Source organism: Aethalodelphis obliquidens, unplaced genomic scaffold, assembly GCF_003676395.1.
Source record: "Aethalodelphis obliquidens isolate GAN/ISIS:26980383/991018 unplaced genomic scaffold, ASM367639v1 scaffold55, whole genome shotgun sequence".
Lineage (NCBI taxonomy): Eukaryota > Metazoa > Chordata > Mammalia > Artiodactyla > Delphinidae > Aethalodelphis > Aethalodelphis obliquidens.
Window position 1 is genome coordinate 2,536,531 of NW_020837999.1, and position 27,516 is coordinate 2,564,046.

The 27,516-nt window shown below is 45.2% G+C and overlaps 1 protein-coding gene across 13 annotated transcripts; it reads right to left on the reverse strand.

Annotated features, from left to right (window-relative positions):
* Window positions 1-1,689: 1,689 nt before the first annotated feature.
* TEX35 (testis expressed 35) lies at window positions 1,690-27,125 on the reverse strand. 13 transcript variants are annotated; one of them, XR_003428527.1, is made up of 9 exons: window positions 24,242-25,203; window positions 23,615-23,683; window positions 22,612-22,668; window positions 21,847-21,906; window positions 12,353-12,417; window positions 11,933-12,116; window positions 11,533-11,661; window positions 9,442-10,190; window positions 5,635-7,470 (listed from the first exon to the last, which is right to left on the reverse strand). XR_003428527.1 is itself a non-coding variant. In XM_027086216.1 (7 exons), the coding sequence occupies exons 1-7, from the start codon at window positions 24,383-24,385 to the stop codon at window positions 2,284-2,286; spliced, it is 501 nt and encodes a 166-aa protein (XP_026942017.1). In that variant the 5' UTR covers window positions 24,386-25,203; the 3' UTR covers window positions 1,690-2,283. The 13 variants fall into 13 exon arrangements, 8 of the variants coding, with proteins under 8 accessions (XP_026942017.1, XP_026942015.1, XP_026942018.1 ...); XR_003428528.1 differs by lacking the exons at window positions 5,635-7,470; window positions 9,442-10,190 and adding an exon at window positions 10,996-11,420; XM_027086216.1 differs by lacking the exons at window positions 9,442-10,190; window positions 11,533-11,661; window positions 11,933-12,116 and adding an exon at window positions 1,690-2,345 and having other exon boundaries at window positions 7,427-7,470.
* Window positions 27,126-27,516: the final 391 nt, after the last annotated feature.

Sequence of the window (27,516 nt, forward strand, 5' to 3'; positions counted from 1 at the left end):
CTAACATTTGATTCTGTTGGGGAGAAGGATGCTAAACTGACATACTATTTCCACCCCCAACACGGCCGTGACCACATCTGCAGCCTGGTCCATGCCCTCGGCTGGTGGGCCTCTGGTGTGAACTGAGCTATGCTCATTTCTGACCCATAATTCTTTTTTTTTTTTGGCCACACAGCATGGCATGTGGGATCCTAGTTCCCCAACCAGGGATCGAACCTGCGCCCCCTGCGGTGGAAGCACAGAGTCTTAACCACTGGACCGTCAGGGAAGTCCCCCATAATTGTCTCTGTATCCAATTCTTTCTCCTTCAGTTTTCAAAACGTTTATGTTTCTGCTTCATTCTCTGGACTGTGAGTTGAGAGTCTCATTCTATAGAACACTTCTGAAGGCAAATTATTACGTTACAAAAAAATCTAGTCATGGGAAAGTAGGTTGAGAAGGAAACAAGAAACGTCAGCTTATTGTTTTTAGACAGTTACGGATCCTTTACCTACACTCTGTTTTGTTTTGCTTATATGTTTTTCTTACATCAACACCTTGTTATAAATCTTTTGTTTGTCTGTCTTAGCTTTTTAATTTTTGAGACTTTTGAACATACACCAAAGTAGACAGAATGCTATGATGAGCTATCACACACCCGTCAAACCCCAGCAACGTCCAAACTGGCCCCATCCCCCCCACTCTCAACAATTTAGCCCGTCTTCTGTTATTCTGAAGCAAATCCCAGATATCATACTATTTCATCTGTAAAAGTCTTAGTAAATCACTCAGAAAGAACTCTTTTTGTATCGTAACCAGTAAATTCCTGGTGTTCGAATTCCCCAATTGTCTCAAAATTATCATAAATGGATTTTTAGAAAAACAGTTTGAATCAGGGTTTAAATAAGGTTCACCTGTTGCAATTGGCTGCTATAACTTTTGTTTTAATCTATAGGTTACTCCTGTCTTTTTTTTTTCTCTCTCTCAATTTGTTTGTTGAAGACACTGGGTTGCTTATTCTGTAGATTTGTCCACAATCTAGATTTTGCTGATAACCTTCCTATGGTGTAATTTTACAGGATCTCTGTCCCTATTTTTCCTGTAAATTGGTACTTGGAGCTAGAGCTTAATCATATTCAGGTTTGGTTGCAGTAGTGGGATATTTTTCCAACAGGAGGCACCTGATGTCTGTTTGTCTCTTTCCGTGATATTAGATGCTGCAGATTCAATGCCTGAATCTTTTGAAATATCACTCTTTCAAAATAGTCATATCTGATTCTATCATTTTCTCCTTCATAGAAGTATTCCTACTTATAAATAAAGGAGGAATAATAGAATCAGATATTACTGTTTATCTACTGTTTGACACCCAGGATAATTGCTTGATTTCCTCCCTTTATTTACCATTTTCAAAACAATGAATTGCTTTCTTACCATCCTCCAACAGTGAACAATCAGAGTTTAGTTTAGTTTTTAGTATTACTATGAATTCATGGATTTTTAACACATTTGATGTGTTTCAATTCGTTGCAGTTAATATTCTTACTGATGCTCAAGTGGCCCCATTTTTTTTTTTTTTTTTTTTTTTTTTTTGCGGTACGCGGGCCTATGGCTCACGGGTCTAGCTGCTCCGCGGCATGTGGGATCCTCCCGGACCGGGGCACGAACCCGTGTCCCCTGCATCGGCAGGCGGACTCTCAACCACTGCGCCACCAGGGAAGCCCAAGTGGCCCCATTTTGATCAGCGGGAGTCTCTTCCAGTTGGCTCCTGAATCTTTTAAACATTACTTGAGAAGACTTGTACATTTTCTGCTTAGACCTAGAATCAGCCATTTCTCCCAAAGCTCTGATGCCTTTCGGTGGGAAATGGTATTTGGAGACCTCACTTTGGACATGCAAAGTTGACATATTCTTTTATCTGACCAAAGTGTTCCCAGATTTCAGTTTCTCTATCCTGGTCTTAGAGTTAGAGTAGGTATTGGCTTTAGTTCTGAGGCCACCAGCACTGAATCCACAAATGCTGATGCTCACTAGGTGGGGAGAGACAAAGACAGTCGTAAGGTGTAGGCAGCAGGTAGAGGGGGAGGCAGGTGGGGGAAACCTTCTAGACCAGCGGTCCCCAACCTTTTTGGCACCAGGGACCTGTTTCATGGAAGACAATTTTTCCACGGCCAGGGCGGGGTGTTGGGAACCCCTGTTCTAGAGCAGTGTTTCTCAAATCTTAATGTGCGTGCGAATTACCTGGCGATCTTGTTGAAAGGCAGTCTGATTTAGCAGGTCCGCGGGGCATGAAATGTTGCACATCTAAAAAGCCTCCGAGGGATACAGGGATGCTTGTCCACGGTCGCACTCTGAGCGGCCAGGCTCTACAAGCAATAAGCAGTAAGTGGGATATCAGCACTAAATGCTAAAGGAGCTCAGAGCAGGGGTGAGGGAGCCGTCATAGAGGAGGTGGCATTTTTGCTGTGACTTTTTTTAAAAATCAGGAGCCACAGCAACAGAGAAGTGGCATCTTCACTTTTAAATTAAAAAAAATTATTATTAAGGTATAACATTCATAGATCGAAGGGAACAAATCATAAGTGTACCGCCTGATCCAGTTTTTGAGATAAAATTCACACACCATAAAATTCACCCCTTTGAAGTATACACTTCAGTCATCTTTCATACAGTCACAGAGTTGTATAACCATTGCCACTAACTAATTCCAGAACATTCTCATCATACCCCCAAAGAAATCCCATATCCATTAGCACTCATTCTCCACTTCCCCCTCCCCCAGACCCCAGCAATCACTAATCTACAATATTTTCTATCTCGGTGGATTTCCCTGTTCTGGACTTTTCCTATTAATAAAATCATACTATTATATATATAGTCTTTTGTGACTGGCTTCTTTCACTAAGCATAATGTTTTCAAGGACCATTCATGCTGTAGCATGTATCAGTACATCATTCCTTTTTATGGTTGAGTAATATACCATGGTATGGCTGGGTCACATTTTGTTTGTCATTCATCACCAGCTGATAGACATTTGGGTTATTTCTCTCTTTTAGCTGTTATGAGTAATGCTGCTATAAACACTCACACACACGTTTTCTGTGTAGCACATATTTTCGATTCTTTGGGGTGTATACCTAGGAGTGGAACTGCTGGGTCATAATGGTAACTCCATTAAATTTTTGAGGAACTGCCGAACTGTCTTCCAAAGCAGCTGCACCATCTAACATCTGCAGTTTGATGCATAAATTTTTATACATAGCACACACCCATATCGCCACCACCCAGATTAAGAAATAGGATGTTATCAGCACTCTAGAACCCTCCCCTGACTGAACCTCTAGTTTGACCTCTGTCACCATTGATGGCTGGGACTTTGAGAGGTAGAACTGGGGAAACATTTCCACAACGAACCAGGCAGGGCTTTAAATCCAGCTTTAAATCCTTCCATGTGGACAGGTACGCACCTCTTCCTGTTGTACCAAGGCCTGGTGAGCAAAGAGGTTTCCTCCCTCCTCACCTCACTTCCTGCACAGCCAGTGGACCCTTTCAGAGGAATAACAAGTGGCAGGTTTGGGATCCTCTGGGAGCCTCGGGAGCAGCTGAAGTGAGGAAGCAATGTGCCTGATGCCCAAGATTCATTCTGAAGGACAACTTCAGCCCGAAGCACCCTGGTTAAGCCTGCTGTGTGGCCCGTGGCTGCGATGGAGGAGTCTGCCTTTGCAATGGTCCTGTCACCATCCTCCCTGCCCCCTTAGTGTCCCCTTACCTCCCACCAGCAGGCCCTCCAGACCCCAGCCCGCCCATAGCCGCCGAGGCAGGACTTTCTGAGCAGGTCTCTGGCCATCAGGGAACCGTGCAGGGCAGCGGGCAGCACAGCCTTCTGTTCTGCGGCCAGAATCTGTAGAGTGTGCTCGGCCAAGCGATGCTCCCGGGAGGTGGCCCTTGCAGAGGCAGGCCTGGTGCTGCCACAGTGAGGCCCCGGCCCCGGGAGGCCCTTTCTCCTACCTCAGTGGTTCTCCTGCATCCAGCCCTGCAGTCCATCCTTTTCCCCTAAACTGGCCTTCTCCCTCTGGCCTTCTCCCAGCACACACAGGGAATCACACACATGCACACACACACACACACACACACACACACACACGCACGCACTCAAAACTGCTCAGAGAGATTAATCTCTGACCTGCAAATCTTTTATTGCCAATGACCTTTCCATACTAGCACCCACCCCCGCCCTGGAAGTCCCTCCTGCCAGCTCCTCTAAGAGACTGTGTGAGACACCCCTTGGCAGGTGCTCCGGCCTTTCTCTCAAAATACCACCCCCGACACAAACAGCCTGAAATTGTCACGTCCCTCCAGCCCACTGTCTGGGAATCTACCACTCAGAGGTGAATTTGGGTAATCTTGAAAAGATACACATGTCCCTGGGAGGATCAATCTGCCATATATCAGGGTGTGTTAGCTTAATGGATTACTCAGCTGCCAACACGGAGCTGAGAAGGGCAGCTGCAGGCCTGGGGGTGTGGACGGGGAGTGGAGGGGTAGAAAACTCTGGAGCATGGCCTCCACGACGGGCAGCGTGGGCTGGGGCGTGCTGCAGGAGCTCTGGGAGTGCCCCATGCAGTCCAGGGCTCTGGAGAGGCTAAGTCCCAAGTCAGGGTCTAGAAAGGGAAATGGGAGGAAGTCAAAACGAACTTTTTAAGGTTCCATATTTTATATGCACCAGGCAGGGGTTGGAAGCCAAACTGCCTTCCTCTTCCCCGGGGTCCCCTCGCTCTTCCCACACTTTCTTTCCTCTCCTCCACGCTACCCTTCCCCTATTTCTTTCCTCTGACCCTAGAACAGAAAGTAATCTCATTAGTTCTCTGATTTGAAAGTCTTTAGGGGGCTAGCCTTAGAATCTAACTATTGTTATGCCACCACTTTTTGGGAAAATTGCATGGTCTAGCCCTGTGCCTGGCTCAGCAGGTGCTCGACCAATGCTGGTTAAGTAAATAAGGGAGTAAAGGAAAGTCACTTCATTGTGAATCCCAAATGCCAGACTGGGCGGTGGCCTTTTGGAACCGATCCCTATGTGGGTGACCACTGGCTTGCTGGTGGGCACCGATCAGAGGTGTCAGGTGTCCTGGGCTCCCACAAGATTCCAAAGATGAAGTCGGGGTGGGACCCAGGACCCAGACCCCTAATCTTGTGTGATTTCCTTCCTTGTGTCTTTGCAGCTTTTCCTTCTGGAGAGGTCAGTGGGGCAGGGACTGATGGGGTCACAGTGCCCTCTGCTGGTCAGTTTTCGTAGTCGGTTTTTACATACTTGGGTTTACATTTATGTTTACTCTTGTTTTGAATGGGCTTGGGAGAGGCTGGAAGGGTGGGTTTCTGGTTTTATTCCAGGCCCACTCTTCATGAATGTCAAGACTGAAGGTGGCGCTCAGTGATAAAAATAGATGTCAGGGTGGGCTCCCAGGCATTAATAATTTAATTGACAGTAGGTTTATATTTTTTTTGCAGTACGCGGGCCTCTCACTTTTGTGGCCTCTCCCGTTGTGGCGCACCGGCTCCAGCCGAACAGGTTCCGACAGCTATGGCTCACGGGCCCAGCCGCCATGGCTCACGGGCCCAGCCGCTCCGCGGAATGTGGGATCTTCGTGGATCGGGGTACGAACCCGTGTCCCCTGTATCGGCAGGCAGACGCTCAACCACTGCGCCACCAGGGAAGCCCTGACAGTACATTTTGTTTCTGTTTTGACAACCTCCCTGGCCCGAGTGCCTAAGTGTCAGGTGGAACTAGCTTCTGCTTCAGTCTCAGTGCTGCATCTCTGATGCCAATGGGTTCTCTCACATGCTTTTAAGAGGCACAGGTCTGGTTTTCCCTGAGTGAGCTGAGAGACCTTCCTCCAAGAAAGAGAAGCAACAGTGCCCACAGGAGGACTGGCTCCTGGACAGAGGTTGGCATTGAGTTTTCCCTCCTCATCACGAACCTTGGTTCCCCCCAAAGCCCAGCAGATACTAAAGAGCTCCTGGGTCGAGGGGTAGCAGGCAGGAGAACCATCCACAGGGGTGAAGAACCCAAGGCCACTAACCCAAACTGCGGCAGCCCCTTGCTCAATGAAGCCCCCTATCTTCCATACACCTGCTGGCCCAGCATAGAGCACTGCTTCTCAGACTACAATGGACACTGGAGTCACCTGAGAAGTCTTGTTAAAATGCAGGTCCTGATTCAGTAGGCCTGGCATATAGCCTGAGACTCTGCATTTCTAACAGGCTCCCAGGTAATGCCAATGCTGCTGGCCCAGGGACACACGGGGAGATTCTGACATCAGAATGCTCGGGTTCAAACTCCAGCTCTGCCACTTATTCTGTGACCTCAGACAGATTACTTTCATTACCTTCTCTCTCTGAGCCTGTTTCAACCTATACAAAATAGGGAGGATGACCATTTAAATGACTTCAGAGAAAGACAGACAGAATGATTTCATGCGGTAATCGTAAGAATAAAATGAAACAGTGCAGGTGAAGATCTTAGTGCAGAGCCTGCAGTGCCCAGTACATGGCAAATATCTTTATACTCATGTGTCCGTTCAGCAAGTCCCTGTCAACTCCCTGCTATGCACTTGGCACTGCCCTGGGCCCTGCCGTAGAGCAGTGACGGAAACACAATCTCTGCTCTCAAGGAACTCACATCCGAGCAGAAGAAGACAGACCACAAGTGAAATGGATAGTATGTAAGTCGGTGCTAAGTGAGTTGGAGAGGAAAATAAAGCAGAGTAAAGAGGATAAGGAATGCTGGAGGTGGGGATATTGTTGTTTGTACAAATGGGGAAAGTGCCACTGAGAAGGTAACTTGGAGGTGACGGCCACACGGATAGCTGAGGAAATGGGCAGGAATGTCTGTGAGTGCAAAGGCCCTGAGGCAAGAGTGTACACGGTACGTGTGAAGAACAAAGAAGCCAGTGTGGCTAGAGCCCAGAAAGTAAGGGGGAGAGTAGTATGTGAGTGTGAAGGTAGCAGGGTTGATGCCACAGGGCATTGCAAGTATCAACTTTGGATTTTGCTCTGAGAGAAATGGGCGAACACTGGAAATTCTGAGCATAAGAGCAACGAGATCTAAGTGACATTCTAAAAGGACAAGTTTGGCTTGTTGGGGATAGACTGCAGGGGCTCCTTCTCTACTCCAGACCACTGTAATTCCTCAGAGGAGAGAGGAGTGTGCAGAGACCCCTGGTAGCAGTGGTGGGAGAATACGTATCGAATAAGGGTCACTCATGGGTAAAAACATAAAGCCATTTTCATTTTGTTTTCTATTGTCCTTTTAAATTGTCCTTTTAGTGGTGTTAATTCGTCCCCTTCCTCTGGATGAACACATAGCCAGGGCATGACTTCACTGGCCACTCCCAGGAAAGAGAAAGGTCCAAGGTGCTTCCCATCAGAAAGGATTTGGGGAGATCTCACCTGACTTTGTTCGTAAGGGTCCTTCCTGGGCCACCTTTCTCTTCCTTAAAAAAAGAAAAATGTTATTAGTTTTATTATACAAACAATGCATGTTCCTTGTAGAAACTTTAGAGATTATAGATAGGCACAAAGTATGACATAAATTGTCATAATCCTACTACTCAGAGAAAACCACTGCTGTTACTCTATTCTTGTATATATCCTTCTAAGTCTTTTCAATTCATGCAGGCCTCCCTATGTGCACACACACAAACACACACACCAAATTTTTACCAAAAATGGGTTTATACTTTATTTCATAACTTGCTTTTTTTCATTTAACATTATATCATTAACATCTCTTGATGGCATTAAATATATTTCAACAACATATTATTCTTAATATCAGTGGAGCATTCCATTTTATAGATGTGCCACAATTTATTTAACCAACTGGTGTCCACTTATGTTGTTTCTGATTTTTAAATATGTATATCATAAATGACTCCATGATGAGTATCCTTATAACTAAATCCTAGTGACCATCTGTAATGTTTTCCCATCTTTTAAAGCATCTGATATGTATCACTTAATTGCCCTCAGAAATATTGTATGGATTAGACTCATATTGGAGTTGCTCATCTCCCCACAAACTCATCATCCATAAAAAAAAAAAAACCTTCTTGGTCACGTTTAAAAGCTGATATTGATAAAAAAGTGTCAGGTGGGCAGAACCTTGCACCATTCTGCTCCATCACCTGCTGAAGGCATATTCTTCACCTTCTGAGTTCTCTAGAGTTGGAATTGGGGTTGGGCTTTCAGACTCATTGTTCATTCTCCAGAAGTGAGATTTTTTTTTTTTTCTGGTACGCGGGCCTCTCACTGTTGTGGCCTCTCCCGTGGTGGAGCACAGGCTCCGGACGCGCAGGCTCAGCAGCCATGGCTCACAGGCCTAGCCGCTCCGCGGCATGTGGGATCTTCCCGGACCGGGGCACGAACCTGCGTCTCCTGCATCGGCAGGCGGACTCTCAACCACTGCGCCACCAGGGAAGCCCCAGAAGTGAGATTTGATTTCTGTTTGGTTGTGTTTTGATCTAATATAGAGGGAAGTACCAAAGAGTCCCATTGATCACACGTATAGGAGGGTAAATGACCTTTCAAATACTGAAGGGGGTTCAGGGAGGCTCTAGGGGTCCCTGGAGCCAGAGAGGGCAACTCCCCTTAGGAAGATGGGTGGGTAACCCATTGTCATGGAAATGGATATACTCAGACCTGTTGCATCTGAGAGAGATGGGGCTCCCGTCTGTGGTGGTGGACACCTGAGCCCATCCTCACCCACCTTTTGGGGCTGGCTGCGGCCTGTGACCGAGAGAAGGGAAGCTGTGAGTGGGGGTCATGCCAGGGCCCAGGGCAGTGATGGGAATGGATGACACAGCCTGGCCTCCTCCTGGGCCCAGCCCTGCCTGCCTGATGGCTGCTAAATGACGCACCCTCCTGTTTCTCTGGTGACTGCTTGAGTCAGGGCCTGGGGCTGCAGCACCTGTTACCTGCGCGTGAGCTAGGGTAAGCCGCTTACCCCTCACCCTGCTGGAATCAGACACCGAGGTTACAGGGTGGGATGCTGTGTTACAAGGGACCACTCTGTACTCTAGAACAGGCAGTCCCAATCCCCATACCATTTTTATAATTTCTTGTTGATTGATTTCCTAATATACACATCCTTCCTCCTCTCAGAACATTTATTTTTTAAAATCGGAGTAGATCAAAATTCATTTTATTGCAGACCTGGTTCTGACTGGAGGCGGGATGGAGAATTGAAGCCTTTTAATCTGAAAAACGCAGTTCTGACCTCATCATCATTGTTCTCAGAGCAATTTTTTTTAAAGAATTGAATTCCTCTGCATGTGCTCTCATCTAACTCTCATTACACCCCCTTTGAATTAGGTGTGGTTATGCCCTCTTCACCCACTTTGAATTAGGTGTGGTTATGCCCACGTTCCAGATGGAAAAGCAATCTGAGAGGTGAAGTGACTTACCTGCGACCACGCCACTGATTCATGTCCAGATCCAGCTGACTGCCTTCTATCTCATCTTATTGCCCTTGGAAATACAGCTAGCCCCAGAGAGCCACAGAGCACTGGCCCAGGAGTCAGAAAACCTGGGTTCTGGTCCTGGCTTTGCTATAAATGGGCTGTGTGCCTGAGGGTACCTCACTGCACCTCTCTGGGCCTCAGAATCCTCACTGTAAATTGAAGAGATTTGACCAATCTCTGACATTCCTTCTAACCGTGGGGCCTCAGCTCAGGCTTGTTAGGTGGAAACAGAAAGCCACTCTGCTTAAACAGAAATGTGCACCTCGGTCCAAGGGTCCAGAGGCTTTCATGAAGCCAAGGCAGGGGCCAGCACCAGCCCAGCAGGGCCTGAGCCAGACAGTGGCTCTCCCAGCTCCCTCTGCGGAACTGCACGAGTCTCCACTTCTCTCAGTCCCTCTGTTTCATTCTTCTCTCTCTGCAAAGTGATTTATTTATTTTTTCTGTAGATCTGCGTCTTTGGCCAATGGTGGCAGAGGCCTCTTCAGCTCCCAGTTATAAGTCCAGTTCTGGGGGCCAGCTGAGTCTCACCAAATTCCAATTTCAAATTCCCAGGGAAAGAAATCGATTGGGCAAGTTGAGTTGCCTGTCCACCTTGCTTGGATCAATTGGATGCTGCCGCACAAAGCAGAAATGGTGGCCCAGGTCAGGCCAATGTCCCCCAAGAGGCTCTGTACGCGGGACAGGAATAGCATCTTTGGGAGAAGACACAAGGTTAAGTATAATTCCCTTCCAGATGACATGACATTGAGACCTACAGAAAAAGCACAAGCTCACCAGCAAAGCTGGCCCAAGAGCACACTGGCAGGAATGGCAGGCTGTGGCTCCCCAAACGTCCATTCCCAAGGGCAGACATGACAGCCAGGCAGAACTATCCCCCCCAACACACAGTGTCGTCCTTCTGCTGCCTCTGAGTTGGAGGACATGGAACTAGGGCACGGGGGAGCTTGGAAAGGGTCAAGGGACAGGGACTGCAGAGACCACTGCCACCAGTCCTTGGGGGCTTGATTAGCAGTGTACGATCATTTGCACAAAAAAAGACTCAGCACTTCAACTGATCCTGACAGCCCCGTGTCCTTGATGACCTTGTCTTAGTTCTTAAAACTGGCACGTGTGGGAATTCCCCGGCAGTCCAGTGGTCAAGACCCTGGGCCCGGGGGTTCCTCCCATTGTCCAACATACACGGGCGTGTGCGCGCACACACACACTCACACGCACACTTCTGGGATCACGCAGAATGGCATCTGATATCTTCAGGGCCTCCCTTCCTCTCTTTTGACCTGGGACATTTTCAGAACCAGGTGAAGAGGAGGGAAGCAGGGATGAGGGGGGAAGGATCATCCTTAGGAAGACCCTAAGGATGACCTGAAGAATTTTCCACTAAACCATCAGGAAGCAAGAAGAGAGGTTGGAGTCTGAAATACACTGATTTCAATCCAAAACAGTGACACTCCTTGCACACTCAAGTTTCAGGCTGATATTCAACGCTTTGACTCCCGCTTTGGCTTTAAATGAAGATTTTACTCTCTGGGTAGAGGGAGACAAGGGCAGGGTGGTATGCAAGAGGGCAGCAAGCATTTGCTGTGCAGCTCAAGGAGTGGGGAGAGGCTGAACCGGAGCCGCTCATAGGTCCTGCGGTGACACTAAGTTGGAACTACGTCCTCAGTCACACAGGACTTGAAGCACAGATAAATCAGAAAGCACGTCCAGATGCCGAGGGTGAAAAGGATGCCCAGGCCTGGTATGGAAGTTGCCTGTTATATGGGGAGAAAGTCAGGAGCCTGAGGCAAGGTCAGCTCAGCAACTGGCAAGGCACCCTCCACTCCACGGGGGCCTCTAGGCAGCAGCCTCCAGGCTGGGCTAAGCAAGTCCTCCTTCGTGTGCCACGTCCTCTAAGGCTGAGTGGATGTGATGTGGGGCAGAGCCTGCATAACCATAACCACGGGTGAGATTTGATGGGAATGCACCCCTGAGCACACTGCCTTTGGGAGGACGGGGCACCGGATTGAGATAAGGGGCTTCCATGGATCTACCTACCGCTGATTGTAGTTGTTCTTTGGGGGCACACAACAAACATTTCTCCTATGGAGGACGGAAGCGGCACCAGAAAGATCATTTTTCCCTGGTCCAAGATGGCCAGGCTGCTGGGCACCTCATCAGGTCTTGCTATAGGAAAGGACAGAACAATACAGTTGCACTTGGGAACAGGTGCATCCACGGTGGAGTCCTACTTGGTCATGGTTTCGGAATCACCCCAGGCCTATAGGGCAAGACCCCAGAGAGGACTCAAGACTAGGGAGGCATCCTGGGGCCAGGAGAGGAGTGGAACTAGTGCTTTACAGCAAGAGGTAAGAGAGTGAGAGAGCCCAGGGGAGGTCAGGGGGAACAGAAACCCAGGGGTGTAACACTGGGGCAGGGGCAGGGAGGGCTTCATTACACAGCAGGTATCACATTGGTGAAGGGAATCCATTGGATCTTTTTTTGGTTGTTGTAGTGCCGTCATCTTTTTGTGAAGGGCAAGTGGTACTCCATCAGCTCCATCCATTTTCTTCCGCCGGATCTGTGGGTCTGTGTCCATCTTTCCTATCAGCCTGAGTTCTTGCTGCTCCTTTGGTCCTCTCCTGAGAGGACTGGGGAGTCAGGGAGGGGCAGAACTGAGGAGATAATTTTCAACAGGAAAGGAGATAACCGGTAGCATGGTTGGCCGTGGAAGGCCTTGACTACAAGCCACTGGGGAAGAGAAACCAAGAGAGCTCCTTGAAGGGTCTGGGAGTCCACTGAACCCCAAGGACACTTCGCAAAGCGAAGGGAGGAGATTCTTTAGGGTTGAGGAGAGACGGGTGCAGGTTACACTCACCGCTTGCTATTCTTCTGTATATTTATTAAAACATCCATCTCCTCATCCACATCCTTTTGCATTTCCTTCAAGAGAGAATTCAAAGCTAAAATCATCATCATGAAGGGCTTTTGAAGTCCCTTTTCCTGCCTCACTCTGCAGACCACTCAGAGACCACCGCAGCATCTTACTTCCTCAAGAATCCTCACCAGCCCTGGGTAGGGTGGCTCATCAGGATGTGCCTGACACGTGCTACCCCTCCCTGTGACCTCACCCATTCCATAGTGAAGCTGAAGCACAGGCAGAGTCATTGGGGGCTTGTCCAAAGTCTCCATGTGAGTCAGAGGCCAGGATCTATTTTACCTGATCTCACACTTGAATAAAACCCTTAGCTGCCTTGGTTCAATGCCTATGCAATCTTCCCCGGTGGCGCAGTGGTTAAGAATCCGCCTGCCAATGCAGGTTTGAGCCCTGGTCCGGGAAGATCCCACATGCCACAGAGCAACTAAGCCCGTGTGCCACAGCTACTGAGCCTGGGCTCTAGAGCCCAGGAGCCACAACTACTGAGCTTGCAAGCTACAGCTACTAAGCCCCACACTCCTGGAGCCCGTGTTCCACAACAAGAGAAGCCACTGCAATGAGAAACCCACGCACCACAACGAAGAGTAGCCCCCGCTCGCCACAACTAGAGAAAGCCCGCGCACAGCAGCAAGGACCCAACACAGCCAAAAATAAATAGATAAAGTAAACAAATTTATAAAAAGAAAACAAACCCCGTGACCTCCCCCACAAAGACGTTTCTGACACCAGTGTTTTGACCCCTGCCATGTACGTAGATCCTGTGTATCTGCGTTTGTTCCATATTTTACCCAACTCCTGGCAGAAATGGTCAACGCAAAATAAAGTAGACAGTAGCTCAAATGGCACCTCACAGTTATTATTAAGAACTGAAATAATAATAAAATCTTCTTGGCAAATCTTAGATCCGTAAAATTTGACCTGGAAAAATTGGATAGAAATAGTGGTCACAAAGAACTTCTAAGATGGTGACAGTATTAGTGACAATATCTGTTAAGGACAAAAACAGGGTTGGATTGAATATCACAAAATATAAATGAAAAATAATTTGCTTTGGGGCTTCCCTGGTGGCGCAGTGGTTGAGGGTGTGCCTGCCGATGCAGGGGACATGGGTTTGTGCCCCGGTCCGGGAAGATCCCACATGCCGCGGAGCGGCTGGGCCCGTGAGCCATGGCCACTGAGCCTGCATGTCTGGAGCCTGTGCTCCGCAACGGGAGAGGCCACAACAGTGAGAGGCCCGCCTACCGCAAAAAAAAAAAAAAAAAAAAAATAATAATAATAATTTCCTTCTAGGAAAACCATTTTAATAAAAAATGAAAGATCTGGGGAGAGTTTACTGATCTGGGGTAGAAAATTGATCAAGGAATTACACCGTCAGGATGGAAATGATTTCCAAAAAATATCTTCTTGAAAAGCATTTAAAAATGTTCGTATACATTTTGAATAAGACATTTGTATTTGTAAATAAAGTCAAATATCCTTGAAGTCAATATTCCCCCGGGTCTAAAACATCAGAGTCAAAACGTCCCATATTCTTAAAAGTCTCACCATCACTTCAAACTCATCACGTTCCAAACTGACCTCTTCACTTTCTCTTCTAAATTAGCTGCTTCCCAACTAGCCTGTCACTGTCACCACTTTTTTCTAATCGTCCAGATTAAAACTTTGGTGTTGTCATGCACGCTTGCCTCTCCTTCATTCTTTATACTGAATCAATCACCAAGAATGTTGTCTTTCCTTTGCTGCATCTTTCAGATTTTTACCCTTTTCCTTCTGTTTCTACACTTGGTCCAGCTTTCTTCACCTTGAGCAGAGATGCGGCTTCCAGTTTGATATTCTTGCTCCAGACGGCCCCCACCGACTCCCCCGGCGCCCCCAGGCCACCTTGCAAGCAGCTGCCAGCTCAGCTTTCTGAAGTGCTGCTCCTAGCATGTTCTTTGATTAAGAATCTCCAGAGGCCTCTTACTGCTTACACAACCAAGTCCCAACCTGTCTGCCTGTCTTTCAGAAGCCTTCATTATCCACCGCCTTTGTGCCCATTCCATTTTATTTCTCACAGTTTCCCCCCATGATCCCTCTTTTATGACCGATCTCCCCACTGACTGAGAAGCTTCGCGTTCATCCTGCTTCCATGCTGTGTGCAAGCTGTTCCCGTGCCCGAAATAGCCTCCTTTGTGCCTTGTGATACCCAGTCCTACCCACTAACAAAACACTTACTGTGTTTGCATTTTGATATAGAAATAAGACATGCCCTTTGCAGAAAATTTGGACAATACAGAGGAATATAAAAGAAAAAATTAATCTCATCACCTTTCAATAACAGCAATTAACCCTTTTGGTATATTTCTTTCCAGTCTTTTTTCTATATATTTACTTACCAATTTCTTTTCACCTGTTGAGATCAGCCTGTATATATTACTTGCATCTTGCTTTTTTACTTCTCATTAAAAGTATTCTTTCTAAATTCTGTCTCCTATAGTGAATTTTCATTATATAGATGTATCGTAATTCTATTGGCTATTCCTCTACTTTTGAAAATAGTGGTTGTTTACAATTTTTTGCTATTATAAATAATCCTGTGATGAACTTCTTTTTATATATATCCATGCTGGCATTTCTGATTATTCTCATAGGTTAAATTCTGAGAAGTCAAGGAGTTGATAAGTCATGGAGTTTTGATATTTTTGATACCTATTGTCTAATTCCTTTTTAGTTTTGTACAATCTTGTACTCCAATCAGCAGTACAAGAGCATTCTTATCTTGCTTTATAATTGTCATAAATTACAACTTGGCTTATTTGAATGTGGCAGTTATCTAAGTATTGTTTTCATTTGCAGTTATTTGATTACTCATGAGGTAAAAGTTGTTAATATATTTATTGCTTTTTAGTAATATTCCCCTCTGTGGACTGTTCACATATACCCTTTGCCCATTTTCCTAGTTGGTTCTTATTGATTGTGTGAGATTTGTAGGTTACAGATAAAAAGCTTTTTTTCTATGTCTATCATATTTGTGGAAAATTATTTCTCCAAAACTGTTGCTTACTTTTTCACTCTGTGTATGGTGCTTTTCTGTTATAATTTTTAAATTTTTTGTATTGTTAAACATTAACAATATTTCCTTTGTGATTTCTTCCATTGTAATTATATTTGGACCATCCAGTTAAATACATACTTCTTATTTTTATTTTTAAAATTCACTTTATATACTATTTCAGTTTATAGTGTTAACTGAGTTAAGCTTTTCCCTTATATAGTCAGGCAATATTCTTTTTTTTTAAATTAATCTTTATTGGAGTATAATTGATTTAAAATGTTGTGTTAGTTTTTGCTGTACAGCAAAGTGAATCAGTTATATCTATACATATATCCACTCTTTTTAAAATTATTTTCCCATATAGGTCACTACAGAGTATTGAGAAGAGTTCCCTGTGCTATACAGTAGGTCCTTATTAGTTATATACTTTATATATAGTAGTGTATACATGTCAATCCCAGTCTCCCAAATTATCCCTCCCCCCACCACCATTTTCCCCCCTTGGCATCCATACATTTCTTCTCTACATCTCTCTCTATTTCTGCCCTGCAAACCGGTTCATCTGTAGCATTTTTCTAGGTTTCACATATTTGCATTAATATACAATATTTTTCTCTTTCTGACTTCACTCTGTATGACAGTCTCTAGATTCATCCATGTCTCTACAAATGACCTAATTTTGTTCCTTTTTATGGCTGAGTAATATTCCATTGTATATATGTACCACATCTTCTTTACCCATTTGTCTGCCGCTGGGCATTTAGGTTGCTTCCATGACCTGGCTATTGTAAATAGTGCTGCAATGAACATTGGGGTGCATGTGTCTATTTGAATTACGGTTTTCTCTGGGTATATGCCCAGTAGTGGGATTGCTGTGTCATATGGTAATTCTATTTTTAGTTTTTTAAGGAACCTCCATACTGTTCTCCATAGTGGCTGTATCAATTTACATTCCTACCAAAGATGCAAGAGGGTTTCCTTTTCTCCACACCCTCTCCAGCATTTGTTGTTTGTAGATCTTCTGATGATGCCCATTCTAACTGGTGTGAGGTGATACCTCATTGTAGTTTTGATTTGCATTTCTCTAATAATTAGTGATGTTGAGCAGCTTTTCATGCGTCTTCTTTGGAGAAATGTCTATTTAGGTCTTCTGCCCATTTTTGGATTGTGTTGTTTGTTTTTTTTAATATTGAGCTGCATGAGCTGTTTATATATTTTGGAGATTAATCTTTTGTCGGTTGCTTTGTTTGCAAATATTTTCTCCCATTCTGAGGGTTGTCTTTTCACCTTGTTTGTACTTTCCTTTGCTTCGCAAAAGCTGTAAGTTTCATTAGGTCCCATTTGTTTCTTTTTGTTTTTATTTCCATTACTCTAGGAGGGGGATCAAAAAAGTTGTTCCTGATATTTATGTCAAAGAGTGTTCTTCCTATGTTTTCCTCTAAGAGTTTTATAGTGTCTGATCTTACATTTAGGTCTCTAATCCATTTTGAGTTTATTTTTGTGCATGGTGTGAGGGAGTGTTCTAATTTCATTCCTTTACATGTAGCTGTCCAGTTTGCCCAGCACCACTTATTGAAGAGACTGTGTTTTCTCCATTGTATATCCTTGCCTACTTTGTCATAGATGAGTTGACCATAGGTGTGTGGGTTTATCTCTGGGCTTTCTATCCTGCTCCATTGATCTATATTTCTGTTTTTGTGCCAGTACCATATTGTCTTGATTACTGTAGCTTTGTAGTATAGTCGGAAGTCAGGGAGTCTGACTCCTCCAGCTCCGTTTTTTTCCCTCAAGACTGCTTTGGCTACTTGGGGTCTTTTGTGTCTCCATACAAATTTTAAGATTTTTTCTTCTAGTTCTGTAAAAAATGCCATTGGTAATTTGATAGGGATTGCATTGAATCTGTAGATTGCTTTGAGTAGTATAGTCATTTTCACAATATGGATTCTTCCAACCTAAGAACATGGTATATTTCTCCATCTGTTGGTATCACCTTTAATTTCTTTCATCAGTGTCTTATAGTTTTCTGCATACAGGTCTTTTGTCTCCTTAGGTAGGTTTATTCCTAGGTATGTTATTCTTTTTGTTGCAATGGTAAATAGGAGTGTTTCCTTAATTTCTCTTTCAGATTTTTCATCATTAGTGTATAGGAATGCAAGAGATTTCTGTGCATTAATTGTGTATCCTGAAACTTTACCAAATTCATTGATTAGCTCTAGCAGTTTTCTGGTGGCATCTTTAGGATTCTCTATGTATAGTATCATGCCATCTGCAAACAGTGACAGTTTTGCTTCTTCTTTTCCAATTTGTATACATTTTATTTCTTTTTCTTGTCTGATTGCCATGGCTAGGACTTCCAAAAGTATGTTGAATAATATTGGAGAGAGAGGACATCCTTGTCTTGTTTCTGATCTTAGAGGAAATGCTTTCAGTTTTTCACCATTGAGAATGACGTTTGCTGTGGGTTTGTCATACATGGCCTTTATTATATTGAGGTAGGTTACCTTCTGGAGTGGTTTTATCATAAATGGGTGTTGAATTTTGTGCATCTATTTTCTGCATCTATTGAGATGATCATATGGTTTTTATTCTTCAATTTGTTAATATGGTGTATCACATTGATTGATTTGCATATATTGAAGAATCCTTGCATCCTTGGGATAAATCCCACTTGATCATGGTGTATGATCCTTTTAATGTGTTGTTGGATTCTGTTTGCTAGTGTTTTGTTGAGGATTTTTGCATCTATATTCATCAGTGATATCGGTCTGTAATTTTCTCGTTTTGTAGTATCTTTGTCTGGTTTTGGTATCAGGGTGATGGTGGCCTCATAGAATGAGTTTGGGAGTGTTCCTTCCTTTGCAATTTTTTGGAAGAGTTTGAGAAGGATGGTGTTAGCTCGTCTCTAAATGTTTGATAGAATTCACCTGTGAAGCCATCTGGTCCTGGACTTTTGTTTGTTGGAAGATTTTTAATCCCAGTTTCAATTTCATTACTTGTGAGTGGTCTGTTCATATATTCTATTTCTTCCTGGCTCAGTCTTTGAAGGTTATACCTTTCTAAGAATCTGTCCATTTCTTCCAGGTTGTCCATTTTATTGGCATAGAGTTGCTTGTAGTAGTCTCTTAGGATGCTTTGTATTTCTGCGGTGTCTGTTGTAACTTCTTTTTCATTTATAATTTTATTGATTTGAGTCCTCTCCCTCTTTTTCTTCATGAGTCTGGCTAATGGTTTATCAGTTTTGTTTATCTTCTCAAAGAACCAGCTTTTAGTTTTATTGATCTTTGCTCTTTATTTCTGCTCTGATCTTTATGATTTCTTTCCTTCTGCTAATTTTGGGTTTTGTTTGTTCTTCTTTCTCTAGTTCCTTTAGGTGTAATGTTAGATTGTTTATTTGAGATTTTTCTTGTTTCTTGAGGTAGGCTTGTATTGCTATAAACTTCCCTCTTAGAACTGCTTTTGCTGCATCTCATACGTTTTGGATCGTCATGTTTTTGTTGTCATTTGTCTAGGTATTTTTTAATTTCCTCTTTTATTTCTTCGGTGACCTCTTGGTTATTTAGTAACATATTGTTTAGCCTCCATGTGTTTGTGTTTTTTACCTTTTTTCCCCCTGTAATTGATTTCTAATGTCATAGCATTGTGGTCAGAAAAGATGTTTGATATGATTTCAATTTTCTGAAATTTATTGAGGCTTGATTTGTGAACCAAGATGTGATCTATCCTGGAGAATGTTCTGTGCGCACTTGAGAAGAAAGTGTAATCTGCTGTTTTTGTTTCCTTATTAATTTTCCGTTTGGATGATCTGTCCATTGGTGTAAGTGAGGTGTTAAAGTCTCCCACTATTATTGTGCTGCTGTTGATTTCCTCTTTTACAGCTGTTAGCAGTTGCCTTATGTATTGAGGTGCCCCTATGTTGGGTGCATATATATTTATAATTGTTATATCTTCTTCTTGGATTGATCCCTTGATCATTATGTAGTGTCCTTCCTTGTCTCTTGTAACATTCTTTATTTTAAAGTCTATTTTATCTTATATGAGTATTGCTACTCCAGCTTTCTTTTGATTTCCATTTGCATGGAATGTCTTTTTCCATCCCCTCACTTTCAGTCTGTATGTGTCCCTAGGTCTGAAGTGGGTCTCTTGTAGACAGCATATATATGGGTCTTGGTTTTGTATCCATCCAGTGAGCCTGTGTCTTTTGGTTGGGGCATTTAATCCATTCACATTTAAGGTAGTTATCGATACGTATGTTCCTATGACCATTTTCTTAATTGTTATGGGTTTGTTTTTGCAGGTCCTTTTCTTCTCTTGTGTTTCCCACTTAGAGAAGTTCCTTTAGCATTTGTTGTAGAGCTGATTTGGTGGTGCTGAATTCTCTTAGCTTTTGCTTGTCTGTAAAACTTTTGATTTCTCCATCAAATCTGAATGAGATCCTTGCCAGGTAGAGTAATCTTGGTTGTAGGTTCTTCCTTTCCATTACTTTAAATATATCATGCCACTCTCTTTTGGCTTGTAGAGTTTCTGCTGGGAAATCAGCTGTTAACCTTATGGGAGTTCCCTTGTATATTATTTGTCATTTTTCCCTTGCTCCTTTCAATAATTTTTCTTTGTCTTTAATTTTTGCCAATTTGATTACTATATGTTTCGGCGTGTTTCTCCTTGGGTTTATCCTGTATGGGACTCTCTGTGATTCCTGGACTTGGGTGGCTATTTCCTTTCCCATGTTAGGGAAGTTTTTGACTATAATCTCTTCAAATGTTTTCTCTGGTCCTTTCTCTCTCTCTTCTCCTTCTGGAACCCCTATAATGCTAATGCTGTTGCATTTAATATTGTCTCAGAAGTCTCTTAGTCTGTCTTCATTTCTTTTCATTCTTTTTTCTTTATTTCATTTCACAGCAGTGAATTCCACCATTCTGTCTTCCAGGTCACTTATCTGTTCTTCTGCCTCAGTTATTTTGCTATTGATTCTTTCTAGTGTATTTTTCCTTTCAGTTATTGTATTGTTCATCTCTGTTTGTTTGTTCTATAATTCTTTTAGGTCTTTGTTAAACATTTCTTGCATCTTCTCGATTTTTGCCTCCATTCTTTCTTTTTTTTAATTTATTTTTGGCTGCGTTGGGTCTTTGTTACTGTGCGTGGGTTTTCTCTAGTGGCGGCGAGCCGGGGCTGCTCTTCGTTGAGGTGCGAAAGCTTCTCATTGCGGTGGCTCCTCTTGTTGCGGAGCACGGGCTCTAGGCACATGGACTTCAGTAGCTGCAGTGCGTGGGCTCAGTAGTTGTGGCTCGAGGGCTCTAGAGCACAGGCTCAGTAGTTGTGGCGCACGGGCTTAGTTACTCCGCGCCATGTGGGATCATCCTGGACCAGGGGTCAAACCCGTGTTCCCTGCACTGGCAGGTGGATTCTTAACCACTGTGCCTCCAGGGAAGTCCGCAGACCTCATATTAAGAGGTTCTGATATAATTGCTATGGGGTGCAGCCAGGTGTAAAGAGGAGCTGTTCAAATCCACAGTACAGGTGATATCAGCACATAGCCAATGTTAATAACTACTGCTAAAGTGCTAAGGACCTGGTTCTCATCAGGAGCAAGCATCTGAAGCACTGAAGAGTTTTGAGCAACTGTGCCCAAACTTGGAGGTTTTTATTCAGTTCATCTGGGCCAGGGCCTGGGTAAATGGACTTTAGAAATCCTCCGAAGTGATTCTCAGTGCATCCCTGGCAGAGAGGCTGTTACAGGATTATCTATGTTGGCTTCTTCATTTGTCTGGTTATCCTTGGGCTGTACCACCTTAATTTGATTATTAAGTTGGCTTCATTACGATTTTAATATCTGGTAGAAGTAATGCCCCCTTACAACTCTTGAAAAATTTATAAATAAATGCTTTTGTCTATTTATGCTTCTGCATTTGTTGTTCTCAAACTTCTACCTGGGGAACACGAACAAAACCCCAGGGTGCCAGGCCCATCAACACAGGGCCTGAGCTCTGTTTCCTATATTTGTGCTCCTGGTGATTCTGAAACCCACCAACGTCTGTAAACTGCTATTCTAGAACCTAGATGATCATTTTAGTAATTATTGAGCTCAAAAATAATCTTACTGGGCTCTTGGTTAGATTCACATTAAACTTCCAATGCTGCCTTAAGACTCACCTTAAGGCTCACTTCCTCTAAAAGGACTTTTCTGGTTACCCCAACCCACATTCGTTACTCACTTCTCTAAACCCCTGGTTAGTTGACAACCAGTCATCATTTAGCTTGGTACTTACTTGTTATTTAATTCTTTTTTGCAATAGAGTTTGGGTCTCTTATTAAGCTGTAAGCACTTGCAGGGCAGGCTCTGGCATCTCCTTGCATGACTCCTCGTATGGTACTGGCCCATGGAGGGCACTCAGTAAATGCTTACCTTTATAATCTCCACAAATTCCTGGAGTTTTTCAAATTCCTGGTCCATTACATCTTTTATCTAGTGAGGAAGAAAGGCAAAGAGCACATCATTGAATGTGGAGTTGTCTTTCAGGCATTTTAAGCTAAGGGCTGCAGCTGCTCCCCTGGAATGAGCTAGATCAAGATTAAGGAATGTTCTAATAATGGCCTACTAAAGCCACTTTCTTCCCAAAAGTCTGTGAAGGGACTAGGGTGAGTGTATCATCAAGTCAACACCAGCAGCAGCCTTGGCACAGCTTGGATCTGGTCATTGCAAGGCTGCCATGTGGAGCTCAGACCACAGCTTCAATTACACGTTCTTGCTTGAGCATTTCCTTTGTTCATAAATATGCTATAGGTGATTCCGTCAGAGAAACAAGAAGAGGATTCTTGCTCTGCAGCTCGCTCAGGGGAGGAGTATTAGGACAATGGAATTGGTCCCTGACTGCCCCCCAATTCCAGATCAGCCCCTCTCACTCTGTCACTAAGGGTGTATCTCCCCACCCTTATCAATGAGATATCTTAGAGAGCCCTTATCATTCAAAATTTGGGTTTAAGCACGAAACAAGTAAGAAACAGATAACCTAAGCTGCTGACACTTAAACATTCTAGGGGATTTGGGCTCAGCTGGTTTGATTGCTTTTTCCATGCAATTTCTGATTTTCTTTACTATTCAAAGTTAGGCATTGCATTTTCCTTGAAGCTACACTTTTTCTCCGTGAGCTGAAAAGTCTCATCCTGTTACCTGTTTTATCTCCTTCATTTTTTCCTTGAGCTCTTCCCTCACCTCCCTGAGTTCATTCTGAGAAAATAAAATAGAGAAGGAGTAAAGAAATGTCTTGGATGGAAGGGAAACAGTCAAAAGGAGGAAAGGAAAGATCCTGGGGAATTGCCAAAAGAGGAGCAGAGAGATAGATGCCAGCAGGGAGGAAAGAAAGGATGCTATTAAGAAAATAGGATAGTGGGACACACAGACATCCAGTACCTCCAGATGTGATGCACTTTGAAAAGGTCATACTTTCACTCCTGTGGTGTGAGAACCGAAAAATGTATGGCCTAAGTCTAATGGTGAGGAAGCATCAGACAACCCAAATTCAGGGTCATTCTACAAAATAAATGATTTGTCATCAAAAATGACAGTGTCCCAAAAGACAAGGTCGAAGAACTGTTCCAGACGAAAAAAGACTGAAGAGACATGGAAACTAGATGCAAGGTGTGATTCTGGATTGGATCCCAGACCAAAAAAGTTATCTTCTCTTTTGTTATGAAAGACATTAGTGGGATAACTGGTGAAATTAGAATAAGGGCTGTAGGTGAGAACTGTATCAACACTAATTTCCTGCTTTTGATGTTTGGATAATTGTACTGTGGCTGTGTAAGAGAGTGTTCTTGTTTTGAGGAAATATATACCGAAATTTGAGAGAACCACTTGCTCGCAGATGGTTCAGGAAATATATATGTTATATATAGGTGTGTGAATATGAAAGAGATGAAAAAAACCCAAGATAAAATGCCAACATTTGGGAATCTGGGGGAAGGGTATACTAGAACTCATTGTACCATTTTTTGGAAAATATTCTGTAAGTCTGAAATTATTTTAAAATAGAGAGAACCAGAAGGAAAGGAGTCACAGGGGCTGGAGCAGAACTGTAGATGCCGGCAGTTCACCTGCTGCAGAAGTTGTTCTGTTGGCCCCACCTGTTCACTGTGCTGATCCAACTTCCTGTCTCCTGGGTCCACACACCTACCTTTAGCTCCTTTGTCCCTCCTGGTTTGGTACATGGCCCTTCTTGTTTAGCTCCTTTGTAGTCATATGTCTGTTGGTTGGAAACAGAGACACAGAATATTGGAAACTGCAGGCGTGGGAGGGTGAGGCAGGAGGGATGACCCCGAGTTTCTGCTCCTCCCTTTGGGTCAGCGCAGAGGTAACCTGGCCTCACCTGTGCAGGAGTTTCCTCCATCCTTCTCCCCTCTCTGAGCTCATCTCATTCCACTCCCTTCCTGGCCCACTGGGCCTCAGCTTTCTGTCCCCTCCACAGACATACTCATTCCCACCTCAGGGCCTCTGTGCGCACTGCTTTTTCTGCCCACAGCGCTTGTCCTCAGCCCTCCAGGGGCCGCAGGCTTGTCCTACAGCTCTCAGCTCAGAGGAAGGCCTTCCTGATGCCCTCAACCCCCAGCAGCCCCCCCCAGTCACATCTCCCTATTTTAATTCCCTGCATCATAGGTAAAACTGCTGAATTTTTCCTTATTTATTTAGGTATCCGCTTTGTTCTGTGAGAGCAGAGAGCTTGTCTCTCTCTCAATATATCCGCCAGCATCTGGGACAAGTCTTGGCCACCAGGGACAGCGAATGACCCCTGACTCCAAGTCACCTCCTCATGCGTCTCAGGCCTGGCTGACGGTATGGCCTCAAACAAGCTTCTTACTCTGATCAGCTCTGGCTTCAATTCCAGGCAAACTGCCTTGTAGTTCTTGTTCTGCAGAGACAGGAGGCTGGGATTCAGGCTGCCAGGCATCAGGACTGGGGAGGACCCTCCACCCACCCGACCCTGCCTGTCCAACTGCGCTTAGGCTCAGGCCCACATACCCCCAGCGCCTGGGCCAAGATAACTCACATTTTCTCATGCTCTACTCCTCTCATGAGTGACACCTGCCTGTTCGGCAGGCAGCCCTCTCCCTGGGGAGCTGGCGGGGGTGAGGGCTGGCAGGGACACTTTAAGATAACTCAAGGAAGCCGTCTAAGTATTTTTTCAGGAGCATTGACTTTGGAGGTAGACAGACAGACTTGAATTCTAGTCTCAGCTGCCCTCCTTACCAGCTGTGTTGACTTAGGCACGTTATTTAGCTTCTCTGAGCCTTCACTTCCTCGTCTGTAAATTGTGGATGATAATTACCTTTATCTGATGAGGTTCTTGTGTGCCTTAAACACGCGGGTAAGATGCGGGCCTGGCTGGGGTCATGGCTCCGGAGTGGCCGGGATAGGGGTGGGGCATTTCGGTGCTCCTTTTCCTGGTGGGGGTCCTTCCCACCCCAAGCCCAGGGGTCCATTCCCCACCCTCCTTCCCGCCTGAGAGGCCCCGTCATGCTCAAAGGTAGAAAGAAAAGCCGAGGGTTCGTTGGGGACTCTCTGTACCCCCCAACTCCATCCAGTGAGAGTTCAAAGAGGCCCCACATTGGCCAGCAACGTTTCTCCTTTACCAGGTTTGTTTTCTTCAGTTCTGCCCTCTTGGCCGACATGATGGAGGAGGCCAGAGTGTTCTTCAACTTCCCAACCTCCCCACAATGGGCCCCCGGGACCAGGCCACTGCAGGTTACAGGCTGAGGTGAGGGCAGGATGCCCACCTCTCTGTGTGTGGAACAGCTGAGGTCACAATGCCCAGGACCTGCATGCTGGCCGCAGTGTCGCTGCAACTTTGAGCCTGGGGTGCCTTGGCCGCTGAGAAGAGGACCTCAGGTCGGGTTCCAAAGCCACGAAGTCTCCCTCCTGCAAGGGGAGAGGGGCTGTCCTGGAAAGCCCACCCTGAAGGACCACAGCCAAGCACAAGGGACGCCCCAGGAGAAGCAAAAATTGCCGGCTCCTTTCCCAGAGGGACCCACCCAAAGACCAGGAGGAGGTGTCTGCCCTCAACAACGAGCTTCTCCTGGAAGCCCACACACCTGCTCTCCTGACCCTTCCTCGAGCCTAAAGCTATTTTGGGTTGGGATGCCCTGAAGTCTCTCCGGTTCAAGGTGCACGTACTGTGCTAATCCGGGGCTCTCTGTGCTGGGGGAGGGGTGCCAGTCTCGGCAGGACGATCTCTGATGCCCAGGCCTGACTGCACAGCTGGCTCTGTCCCCTCTCCCCTCCTACACCCAACTCCATTCTTTCCTCCTGGTTTTTCTACTATCCTGGAAGAGCGTTAGGGCAAGAAGCAGTATGTGGACAGTGCAGTTGGTGAAAAGCCCAGATGACGGGCGATGAAGAATACTGAGGCCATCCTGAGGGTAACTATGATTTGTGTTTTGAGAGTCAAAGGGATGTAGCCTCCCTGGGACCTAAAATTATTCAGCATCCAGGTTAGCAAGCCTAACTGGACGCTGAATAATTCTCTTTCCTCTTATCCTTGGGCACGCCTTCTTCCCTCTACTACCTGCTACAGAAAGGGCCAACTTGGAAATTCCTAGAACAGACAGTACAGGAAATGCAAATTGCACGTGAAGTGCGTGTCCGCACCCCGGACGTGACTTTTCACCCTCACCTTCCCATTTCCTGCGCCTATGCCTGTCCTTCCCAGAGGCGCTGAGCATTGGAGCTTCTTCGGAGTCACTTGCAGCATTTCTGATGCATTTCCTAGGGGGTTATTTTGCAGCTCCCAACCTGGTGAGAGCCTTCAATCTCAGCCCATCACAACCAAAGGAGAACGTCTGTCACTGTTCAGTGGGGGAGGGGAAGAGATGGGAGGGGAGGAGAGGAAGTGGCGGGGAGCTTCCCAAGCTCCTCTCCCCCTTGTAAATGAGGGGTTGGAAAGCTAAGGTCCTTTGACCACTGTGCTCGGTCCTCCCAGATCCGCTGGCCACATGGCAGGAGGGCCCTTTCTCCACAGGTTTCCAAAGTTCCCATAGGCTTGAGCAGGAAACTACAGTGAAAATGATGGTCTCCTTCTCAACGTTTACCAGCTCTGTGAAAATGGGCACCTTCTCGTCTTTGTTTGGGGTTGAACTCCTCCTGGGCCTGCAGCAAAGTGTCCTTTGCTTGGCTGAGCAGTTGTTAAATGAGTCTCCTCTTGGCCAAGCATATCACATGAGCCCACTGGCCCATATAGCAGGAAATTGGGTGTGAAAGGAATCAAGGTCTCATTGTGAAAATTGCTTTGTAAAGTAGAAAATTATACACACACACACACACACATCATCATCATCGTCATCATCATTTGGACAGAAATTTAACTACAGACCCACAGCTCCAGGCTTGTGCCTTCGTATAGTACTTGCTATTCATGTCCTCAAATACATCATTGTTGTCATCAGTATGTTCTGGAAGGGCTGGGAATATGTTTAATGAACCTAAATAAATGAGTCTGTTACTTTCTTCTCTAAGATTTTGCAACTGCGTGAGGCCCTAGGTGGAAACAGCACTGTGATGTGGAAGTGGCTGTGGTATGACTTTGTTATATGCAGGCCGTAGTCCATTCTTTTCTTTTTTGCGGTACGCGGGCCTCTCACTGTCGTGGCCTCTCCCATTGTGGAGCACAGGCTCCGGACGCGCAGGCTCAGCGGCCATGGCTCACGGGCCCAGCCGCTCCGCGGCATGTGGGATCCTCCCGGACCGGGGCACGAACCCGTGTCCCCTTCATTGGCAGGCGGACTCTCAACCACTGTGCCACCAGGGAAGCCCCGTAGGCCATTCTTACCTGGAGAATGTCAGATAGGCTTTTCCTAACCCCGCTTCAGGGCAAAATCCACTGGTCCAGGGCAAGGACCGTAGAGCCCTCTGATGTTCCAATGGAGTCTGGTGAAAGGGGAGATTCCTAACATAGAGAAAGAAGCAGTCATGTGTCTCTTTTCCCCAAGTTGATGGCATTTGGATTTCCTTTTCTTTTTTTTTTTTTTGGATTTCCTTTTCTTTATAGGGGTCCTGATTTTTCAGTTTCATGAAGACAATGTTGTG

Coding starts and splice junctions, on each gene's coding strand:
- TEX35 (XM_027086210.1), bottom strand. CDS start 24,385: ATGCCTGGCAGCCTGAATCCCAGCCTCCTGTCTCTGCAGAACAAGAAC. Junction 21,907..22,611: donor AAATGAAGGAGATAAAACAG/GTAACAGGATGA, acceptor CTTCCTCACTAG/ATAAAAGATGTAATGGACCA. Junction 12,117..12,352: donor ATACAGAAGAATAGCAAGCG/GTGAGTGTAACC, acceptor CAGTCCTCTCAG/GAGAGGACCAAAGGAGCAGC.